General features: G+C 34.5%; 2 protein-coding genes across 2 annotated transcripts; both read left to right on the forward strand.

Moving 5' to 3' along the window:
* Positions 1-2,554: 2,554 nt before the first annotated feature.
* On the forward strand, positions 2,555-5,484 carry LOC108227736 (phenylalanine ammonia-lyase 1). The gene is made up of 2 exons (XM_017403043.2): positions 2,555-3,063; positions 3,588-5,484. Exons 1-2 carry the CDS (start codon positions 2,687-2,689, stop codon positions 5,335-5,337), a joined length of 2,127 nt encoding a protein of 708 aa, XP_017258532.1. The 5' UTR covers positions 2,555-2,686; the 3' UTR covers positions 5,338-5,484.
* Positions 5,485-6,209: 725 nt separating this feature from the next.
* Positions 6,210-10,744, forward strand: LOC108228086 (isocitrate dehydrogenase [NAD] catalytic subunit 5, mitochondrial). The gene is made up of 7 exons (XM_017403569.2): positions 6,210-6,609; positions 7,353-7,673; positions 8,194-8,355; positions 8,438-8,512; positions 8,697-8,806; positions 8,888-8,960; positions 10,187-10,744. Exons 1-7 carry the CDS (start codon positions 6,436-6,438, stop codon positions 10,376-10,378), a joined length of 1,107 nt encoding a protein of 368 aa, XP_017259058.1. The 5' UTR covers positions 6,210-6,435; the 3' UTR covers positions 10,379-10,744.
* Positions 10,745-11,268: the final 524 nt, after the last annotated feature.

The raw sequence follows: 11,268 nt of genomic DNA on the forward strand, positions 1-11,268 counted from the left end.
TAAATACGCGGATAACTTCTAGTGTCAATTTCTTTGAATTGTAAGTAGAATCTTATAAAATATAAGACGAGTGTCTAATTATAAAATAAATCAGTTTACAGTAAAATCCACTGGCGCCCATTTTATTCTTGCTCTAGTGCCAATTTCTTTGAATTGTAAGTATCGAATCTTATAAAATATAAGATGAGGGTTTATTTATAAAATAAATTAATTTACAGTAAAATCCATTGGCGCCCATTTTATATATGCTGCTCGAGTCTAAGCCATCAGCACTACTAGTAGATTAAAAGAAAAAAAAAGAAGATAGTGATAGAATCAGAAAAACGTGGTTGGTGGAGCCAGAAATACAAGTGGGTGATATTGACCTTGACTACAACTTTTTTTTTCTCATGGTGAGAACTAGAGTTGCCGAGCTACTGCTCCTACATGCTCATGAAAAGTAAAAATACTTTTATTGCTAAAAAACATATTTTATATTTCATATCTTCATATCTTCGTCTATATCCACTTGTCCCTCAATATGAATTATGTAAATTGTAGTATTTAATATAGGAATTTATTATACATTCCACTTGATTATTATGTGTATATCATTTCGCCAACAGTTTACCATTGTAAAATATAATGCCGCTTTAATGTTTTGTGTGAAAACTTCTACCAAACAAACATAGAGCTATCGTACACTCCTTCGCAACAAGTTCCAACAACTTTCTATAATCTCAAAGTCCAAGAAGAAGTTCACCAACATGGATAGGTATAGTACGAGAGAGCAGATGCGAATTCTAAATTCCTAATTTTATAATGGCATGATTAATTGATTATGACACACCACAATCCACATGCTTATTCCCCTCAATAAAACATGCAATATGAGAAAATGAGAGAACATGCACTTGCCACCTAATATATATATAATTTCTAATTAGAAAAGATATATTATTTCTAAAAGTAAGTTAACATAAAAAATGATAATGAAAATTTTGAAAATATTATAATCATAGGAAACAACATGAAAATATATTCAATATGAAAATGGGAGAGCAATGAGAACATACATGCCTAAGTGGTAGTACTAATAACCACGTTATTTCACATTAGTTTAAGTGTTTTTTCTGGGAAACCAATATAGTGTTTACCATTCCAAATGTGTGTACAGAATACTAACACGTTTGACCATTCTTTGAATTTAGCATTTCCAAAGAGTTGCAAAGAAGTTAAGGTGAAGTTAAGGTGGAATAGAGAATTTTGACCAACATAGTTGATTAGTCAACTACAGATTTACAGTATTGCTCCAGTGTTCCATCTTTTTAGGTTTTATGCATGAAAATTTCACAATCACATTGAGAATGACAATTTTTTTTAAAACAGTTTCCAATTATAGGTAAATTTAAACTAATGTTGATTCGTTTCTATAGATGATATGATTATTGTTGATTTTTTTTTTTTGAATCTTGTGTTAGCAATATACATAGCCATTATTTAAAGACAAATGTAAGTCATGAGCCAATTTTACCATATCGTTATGTTAAAAATATTATAATATTTTCTATTTTCCTACATATATATTGTATATAAACTATTTTCTCTTTCAGATCATTTTAATGTTATCTTTGTCTAGCAAAATTTATCTTATGAATGCAAGTAGAAACAATAAAAATAATACTTATAAATACTTAAGATATAGAAGAAAATAAATATTCACATACATATATAAATTCAAATTTTAATTATATGTAGAAACAGAAAAAATTTTGATTATATAATTTAAATTTATACATGTATTTGAATATTTATTTTCTTCTATATTATAAGTATTATTTTAAAAAAAATTCTTTTAAACTAAAACATGACATTGATATATTTATTCACAAAATACTTTTAAAAAAACAATAATTTTAAATGTATAATCAAAATTCTTTAAATATATATAAGAACTCTTTTTTTTGTTTGAAACAAATATATAAGAACTCTTAAAAAATACTATGATCCAAGCGACACAGGAGTACTCCCATATTCAAAGTGCACGTCCAAAGATTTCCGTGAGCTCTAAATATTCAAATGTAATTCATTTACAAAAGTAATTATTAAAGTATAATATAATAATCAACATTTTTGAAAATATTATGATTATAAAATAATATACATGATTTTATATTAAAAATTAATTTATCTTAATATTACACTTATAAATTTTAAGTATTATTAAATGATTATTATAACATGATATTAAATCCTTCTTCAAGAAAATTTAATAAAATAAGTCCATCAACAAGATTACTCATTTCTCACCAACCCTTGTTATTTTGAAGTCTCTGTTTCATACGAAGACCACGTCTCAAAAAATCTCAGCCCTTAATTATCTTGTAAATCTAATGGCTGAAATCAATCTCCAACCATCCAACTACCTCACCTTTGTTTTCTTGGCTAACTCACCTTCGTAGCATTCACCTACCCAATACAAAAAGGATGTTTAAAAATAAAAATAAATAAAAGAAAAAGTAATGTACACTGCTCCACAAGTCTTCCTAGCTTACCAACTAATTATAACGTTGTCTATATAAACCAAGTGCATTGCCTATCAATACTCAGGAATTTGGTTGGTATTCTCCCATACACATAACCATCCAACTTCCCCATACACAAAACACATCAAAATTTTAAAATCATATCAAACACTTAGCTAAAAATGGATTGTGAGAACAAGAATGTTGTGCTAGGAAACGGGCTGTGCATGCAGAAAGATCCGTTGAACTGGGGAATGGCTGCGGAGGCCTTGACAGGAAGCCATTTGGATGAAGTCAAGAGGATGGTGGCTGAGTTTAGGAAGCCTATGGTGCAGCTTGGCGGGGAGACACTCACCGTCTCTCAGGTGGCTGCTATTGCTGCAGGGAGTGTCAAGGTTGAGTTAGCCGAGTCCGCGAGGGCTGGTGTCAAGGCTAGTAGTGATTGGGTGATGGAGAGCATGAACAAGGGAACTGATAGTTATGGTGTTACTACTGGTTTTGGTGCTACTTCTCATAGGAGGACAAAACAAGGTGGTGCTCTGCAGAAGGAACTTATTAGGTGAGTTTTATTTTTATGTTTTTAGAAATGATTTTGTTAATAGTATGTGATTATGACCTGACAATCTTGGAAACAAATATTTATTTTTCTTGATTCAGTACTATTTTTGTGAGGGAATAAAATTGAATGTATGTTTGTTTTGGTTGATAGACTTCACTCTTTGGTTGATAATTATTCTCTATCTCATAATATGCCTACTCTTTGATACAAATATAGACAGTTGGGTGATAATACCTACCAAGAGAGGAATACTAGTATTAGCTTAGCCACAACTTTTGTCAAAAACAAAATATAAATATTTATTCCTAAAAAAATACAGGAAAAAGTGAATTTGTCTAAATTAACTTTTGCAAACAAAACAGAGTATAATAGACTAGTATTGACTCTTCAATGATGTTGATATAAAACTTCAGAACAATATTAATTCAAAGGAAATGAAAATAATGTTTGGTCAGTTTAGCAGTTCTGTGGTATTTCTCTTGATCATAGAACTTGTGGCTAATCATTTTTAAATATGATAACAGATTTTTGAACGCTGGAATCTTTGGAAGTGGAAATGATTCTTCGAACATATTACCACATTCAGCAACAAGAGCAGCAATGCTAGTGAGGATCAACACACTCCTCCAAGGTTACTCTGGCATTCGATTTGAAATTCTTGAGGCCATCACCAAGTTCCTCAACCAAAACATTACCCCTTGCTTGCCACTCCGTGGAACGATCACTGCTTCTGGTGATCTTGTCCCTTTATCCTACATTGCTGGACTTCTAACTGGCCGTCCTAATTCCAAGGCGGTTGGACCCACTGGAGAGAATCTGACTGCTGCAGAAGCATTTAAACTTGCTGGAGTTGATGGTGGATTCTTTGAGCTGCAGCCAAAAGAAGGCCTTGCACTAGTCAATGGCACAGCTGTCGGTTCTGGAATGGCTTCAATGGTACTGTTTGAGACCAATATACTTGCTGTGTTGGCTGAAGTTATGTCAGCTATCTTTGCTGAAGTGATGCAGGGCAAACCCGAATTTACTGACCATTTGACACACAAGTTGAAGCATCATCCTGGACAAATTGAAGCTGCAGCTATAATGGAACACATCTTGGATGGAAGCTCTTATGTCAAGGCTGCTGAGAAGCAACACGAAATGGATCCATTGCAAAAACCAAAGCAAGATAGATATGCTCTTAGGACATCTCCACAATGGCTTGGACCACAGATTGAAGTGATTCGATCATCAACAAAAATGATAGAAAGGGAGATCAATTCTGTCAATGATAACCCTTTGATTGATGTGTCAAGGAACAAGGCCATCCATGGTGGTAACTTCCAGGGTACGCCTATTGGAGTTTCTATGGACAATACAAGGTTGGCTATTGCAGCAATTGGAAAGCTCATGTTTGCCCAATTTTCGGAGCTTGTGAATGACTTTTATAACAATGGGCTGCCATCTAATCTCTCTGGAGGGCGTAATCCAAGTTTGGATTATGGTTTCAAGGGTGCTGAAATTGCTATGGCTTCTTACTGCTCTGAGCTACAATTTTTGGGCAATCCAGTTACCAACCATGTTCAAAGCGCTGAGCAACACAATCAAGATGTGAACTCACTAGGTTTGATCTCCTCAAGGAAAACAGCAGAAGCTGTTGAAATCTTGAAGCTCATGTCTACCACATTTTTGGTAGGCCTCTGCCAAGCTGTAGACCTGAGGCACTTGGAGGAGAACTTGAAGAGCACTGTCAAGAACACTGTAAGTCAAGTAGCCAAGAAAGTTCTAACTATGGGTGTCAATGGTGAGCTTCATCCTTCAAGATTCTGTGAGTTGGATTTGCTTAGAGTTGTTGACAGGGAGTACATTTTCGCATACATTGACGACCCCTGCAGTGCAACCTACCCACTGATGCAAAAGCTAAGACAGGTACTAGTTGAACATGCATTGAAAAATGGCGAAACTGAGAAGAACTTGAGCACCTCAATCTTCCAAAAGATTGCAGCTTTTGAAGATGAATTGAAGGCCCTTTTACCCAAGGAGGTTGAAAGTGCAAGGGCTGTGGTAGAGAGTGGAAATCCTGCTATTCCAAACAGGATCAAAGAATGCAGGTCTTATCCACTGTACAAGTTTATCAGGGAAGAGCTGGGAACAGTTTATTTAACTGGCGAGAAAGTGACATCGCCTGGAGAAGAGTTTGACAAGGTGTTCACCGCAATGTCCAAAGGAGAGATCATTGATCCATTGTTGGCGTGTCTTGAGAGCTGGAATGGTGCTCCTCTTCCAATTGCTTAGTTAAGATATGATGTGATTCTAACTTATGTTATTTCAAGTATTGGTGTTTTTTAGTTGTTTAAAAATTGTGAATGCTGCCTGTAAGAATCAATGCAATGAAGTGTTGCTTTTGTGAAATGGAAATATATCATAGTTTTGTTTGCATAATTGGTAGCTGAGTATTTTTTATTGCTGCATATACTCATTGATGAGTTAAAAGTGTGTAAATTTGAATCATACCTTGCCTGATGGTGAATTTATAATCTAAATGGTGATCAACCAAGAAACATAGTGCAACTTTAATTGTAGTTTCCTGTAAGAGTGTTCTTGCCGCTTGGTCTGACACGGGAGGCAATGTCAAAGAAATACCAAGCGTCAAAGTCCACTTAAAACACTATAATCATGGGTGGCGGCCATTACTTTAGGTTAATGATTGACATTACCTTTTCTTTTCCTTTCCATTTTTATCATTTTAATATTTTTATTTATTATAAAAGCTCCTAAGAAAAATCATTTGTACATCAACAAGACAATAATATTGCGTAATTGATAATTTATTGTGTTAGTTTGATACATAGTTAGAGAATTATTTCATAATTTTTTATGAATATAAAATAATTTTAAGCAATAGTTGTCGTGTTTAATAAGCTTTTTAATAAAAATTATTTCAAAAGATAAATATTTACCCTCCTATCTTCGAATAGATTGACATGTAACTTTTGTGATACAGATTTCCAAAAATATTAACTGTAAAACTATAGTTATTATTTTAGAAAGAAAATTCTTTGTAAATTAGAGTTTAAATTTGATATATATATATTTTTTGTAATAAAAAATTCAAAATTAAAAAATTTTACTTTCCAAAAATGCGTCCAACGTGGTTTCTTTCAAGTAGATCAGTAGGCATTGGCCCCTGGCAAGTCGTAATGGACATTGGACCAGAACACCCTTCCACCACCTCCTTCCTTTCAAAGAATAATAATAATAACAAGAATAATACACACTACTTATTTAAATAAATAAATCGTTCCTTGTATATTTCCTAATAATTCTACTTTTAATCTTCTTCCTTGACAATTCTCCTCTACGCGTTTTTCCCGGCCGCCGGAGAAATCAGCCATGGCATCTCGAATCGTCAAACGAGTCCTCCAAAACCGCGCCGGTAACATCTTCTCAGCCGGCGGCGCGTTTCCTTCAATTCAGCGATCTTTCTCCTCTTCGTCGGATCTCATCACCGCCACTCTTTTCCCCGGCGACGGTATCGGCCCCGAAATCGCCGAGTCCGTTAAACAGGTGCGCTTCTTTATATATCGCCACTTTTACTAATAGTCAGGGTTAGGTTATGCATTCACTTGTAGCTCTATGTATACATATGTATACACAAGCCCGATTTGACTTAATTTTATTAAGTAGGTTTTCTATTTTTTGTGTGTAAGGATTTATAATTTGTATTCTGTTGAGGCAGTTGTTCCAGAACTATAGATTGTTAGCATACTTTTTCGACTACTAGTATATTGCATCAATCGCTTGTTAGGGATAGACTTTTTTGTTTATGTGGATGTTTCGTTTGTATGTTTTTCTGTATAGCCTCACATTCACATACTATAATTATGCAAGTAACTAATAACTAACTAAAAAGTAGCAATCACATATACTTAGGTACACAAAAGTTCGAGTTTTGTTAGTGAAGTTTTCGTGTATATGTTATAGAAACATTACTAATTTAAAATGCCTTTTCTTCCGATAATAGCTGGAGCTCTTGTATGAAGTTAATTCTCCATTTGATTCCACTCTTATTTTTACTCTTGAATTTATTTGTTTTTAAATCTCTGTTGGTAAGTGGAATGGAATGAAAATTGAATTGTATAATTGAAATTGGTCAGACATGGTTTCGTTTATTTTATGGCAAGTTTGAGATGTTTTAGTGAGATTAGCACGAGTTAATATACAATAGGCCTGTGTCAAGATGGCGACATGTACTTTTGATTACATGATATTTTGTCGAATGTTGTTGAAGGTTCTCGCTGATTGTACAGGTATTTAGAATTGCCGAGGTGCCAATTCAATGGGAAGAGCACTTTGTGGGAACAGAAGTAGATCCCAGAACTCAGAGTTTTCTGACATGGGAAAGTCTAGAATCAGTTAGAAGGAATAAGATTGGTTTGAAAGGACCAATGGCTACTCCCATTGGGAAAGGGCATCGTTCTTTGAACCTTACGTTGAGGAAAGAGCTTAACCTTTATGCTAATGTTAGGCCTTGCTACAGTCTCCCTGGCTACAAGACTCGTTATGATGATGTAGACCTCGTCACCATACGTGAAAACACTGAAGGAGAGTACAGTGGTCTCGAACATCAGGCTAGTATAATCTTATATCTTACTTTTCTTTTGTTGTTATGATGTAGTGACTTCTGCATTCTTAAGGATGCCAAATCGGCACCAACCTGGTAAAAGCACAATGAAAAAACACTGTAAAGTACAATCTCCCTACTCCCAAGCTAGCGAAGAAAATCACCAGATAATACTTGGTATCCAGTTACGTCTAGTTCTTGCTGCAACAACTTAATAATTTTGGAGTTCATATCAGGGCCATGAGTGCATGGAAAGCAACATAGGCAATCTAGATAACTGAATGAGATTTGATGAATTGAAGATTAAAATAATAATAAAAAAAACCTTCTCTAGGCTTCTCATCTTCAAGCCTACCTATCAGATTGAATAATCCTTTGCCTGCCTAGTTACTCCATGGAATATTGGCTTGCCTCTTGCCCAATTTTAATTTGGTCCTAAACACAAACTATTTGGTTTTGCAATTATAGCTGAAATAACTAGCTGCATTGCATTGATTGTAAATATTGCTATCTGTTCTTGATTTTAGGTCGTGAGAGGGGTAGTAGAAAGTATCAAGATTATTACTCGTCAGGCAAGTTTGAGGGTGGCCGAGTATGCTTTTCACTATGCCAAGGCTCATGGAAGAGAGAGGGTGTCTGCAATACACAAAGCAAACATTATGCAGAAAACTGATGGTCTTTTTCTCAAGGTTCTCCGAATTTAATTGTCAATACGAATATATGACTGTTTTGTGTCGGTCTCACTTACTTGGTATGTACATCTATTTTCAGTGTTGTCGGGAGGTTGCAGAGAAATACCCTGAAATAAAATACGAGGAAGTTGTCATTGACAATTGCTGTATGATGGTACAAATCAAATTTTATGAACTTCTGATATTATGTATGTTGGGGCACTGAGTCATGACAAGCTCTTAGCTTTGGTGTTACCTTTGCAATTATATGTTTCTATCTGTGTTGTATCTTAAGTTATTTAAAACGAAATATTATGGAAGTAAAGATTAACAAAAGTGTCATTCACATGCATCTTCAGCTTGTCAAGAATCCAGCTCTTTTTGATGTCCTGGTGATGCCTAACCTCTATGGAGATATTATTAGTGACTTGTGTGCTGGTCTCATTGGAGGCCTGGGACTAACACCAAGGTATATGTCTATTGTTATAGCCAATCCCCCTACCAAAGTATTTGGATAACAAAAAAATGTTTACATTATATTTCTGTCCAGCTGCAACATTGGCGAGGGAGGTGTTGCTCTTGCAGAGGCTGTACATGGTTCTGCACCTGATATAGCCGGGAAGGTTAGCCTTCAGAATACTTTTGTGAACTTTAAGCTATTTTTTATTAACTCATGAAAACCTTCCATGGTCATGATTTCTTATATTTGTGTTGGAGTACAGTGCAAAGGTCATGTTGGTAACATTAATCCTCAACACTGCTCTTTCTTCATTTTCCTTGCCAAATTAAGCCATTATGTCTACATTAGAAAGTCATATGTGAAGAGCCCATGACCTATTATGTTTTAACTCTACCCCTTTCGAACCTGGTATTTTTAACATCTCCCCTAGCAAAGTAACATTGTTAAATTTAGTTTAATTTGAGAATGCAAATGTTTATGTTGCCTCTATTCTCTAAGTGAGTTATGTGATTGTTTGCGTGGCTACGTCTTGCGGTGGGAGTGGTCTGAAGAAGTGAAGTCTCACTTTGTTGTGTTAGTCCATGACATATGAGCCAAGACTCCCAGAGTCTAATTTGTCATATCTGGGAAGATAACTGCACATGTTCTATTTCATAGTTACTCTGTAGCTTATAGACCTTTACACTTCAAAAGTCTGTCTTGTCAAATTATACAAGGTCATTTCAATTGGGTGTAAACTTCACGAAGTTATAAGAAACAATTTAAGAAGTCTGGCACTCTCAGATATTTTGGGTTTTCTTTGGTGATAATGGGCAATGGAATTTAGGGATCATTAAAATTGGTCGGGAAATAAACTATTACATACGTTTTTTATTGAGGTAGTGACGTACTATCAAGTTGTTGGACTGTGAATTGTAGAGTTTCTTCCAAGCTCCCCCAAATTGTTGGACTTCTAGAGAGTCTTCCAGACACGGACCAGAGAGGGTGTTCCTTTTTTTTTAATCTGATGTGGCTTATTCAGCCACCAACTTAGATTTTATTCGTGTTTCCAACCTACAAAAACGTACTCCATGCTCTTTAGCACCAGATTTTGTGCATGTCTACCATTTCAACACCAAGGCATCTTGAAAGTGAATCGGTCCATTCCAGTCCGTCTTAATAGAGCTTTCACCTCCTTTGAGCTGAAAAGCATATGGCTCCTTGTGTTTTCTGGCATATGCTTAATATTTCTTCTTCCTTTAATGAAGACATTGTGGTCTCATAATTTACTTTTTCTTTAAGACGACATTTTGATTTTTATTTAAGCTGTTGTAAACAAAATATATTTGCTTTTACTTATTTTAAGTTAAGCTGATTAGAGATTTCTGCTTTTATAATGATTTCATGTAGAACAAGGCAAATCCTACTGCACTGCTTTTGAGTTCTGTTTCGATGTTGCGCCATCTTGAACTTCATGACAAAGCTGATCGGATTCAAAATGCCATTCTCGACACAATTGCTGAAGGGAAATACCGAACTGCTGACCTAGGCGGCTCTTCCTCAACAAGCGATTTTACAAAAGCAATATGTGATCATCTTTAAAGATTGGAGTCTGCTTATAGTTTAAATTTTTGCAGAAGGGGCTGCCAAGATATTGGTACTTTGTGATTCATTTTTTGTAGATGTTTTTGCTTCATTTATATTTTCGACGGGAATAAGACACATCATTGTGAGTGTTTACAGCAAGTTATATCTTCATTTGACGTGCCCCAAAACGGAGAGACTCACTTGTTACTGGTGATGAATTAAAGTTATTTGGGACATCTCACTCGTTGACTTCCACTCCAACTTGTGGAAAAACTGTTACATATTTGGCAAAGGGATACTCTCTGTATTACGCACGGTCTGTAAATCATGCATGAAAAAGAACCGGAATCCATGATGGATGGGCATAATTTATTTACTCAATCGGTTTCAGATTGTTGCGGTTATTCTTTACAAAGAACAGGGTAGCATTTGCATATTTATTTTCTATTTCCTTGTGGCTTTTTAATAGTACGTAAATTTTTCCAGAGAACAAACGACTTAATTCTCTATCCTGTAAATAAGTATTATTTTCTAGAATAAGTAGCCAAACATACTCTCGGAGTATATGAGTTCGAGTTGAATATGAAGTGGATCATATTTGGGTATTCGAGTAGGATCATGTTATGAAAAATTATATAAAATTATATGAGACTTTAATTTGAGTGGGTGTATGTTTGCTCATATCGGATATTATATTATCGTTTTCAAAATGAATATGAAACATGTATCATATTTTCAAGCCGGATATAAATCAAGATGCATGAAGAAAAAGAGCATGTTATTCTAAAGAATTAATTTAGATAAATAAAAAACTACAATTTGAAAGTTTTTAAAATTTCTTTCTATAAATAAAAATTTAAATTTTATATTTTATTGAAAAGAAACAAAATTAAAATAATTTATAG

Source organism: Daucus carota, chromosome 6, assembly GCF_001625215.2.
Source record: "Daucus carota subsp. sativus chromosome 6, DH1 v3.0, whole genome shotgun sequence".
NCBI lineage: Eukaryota > Viridiplantae > Streptophyta > Magnoliopsida > Apiales > Apiaceae > Daucus > Daucus carota.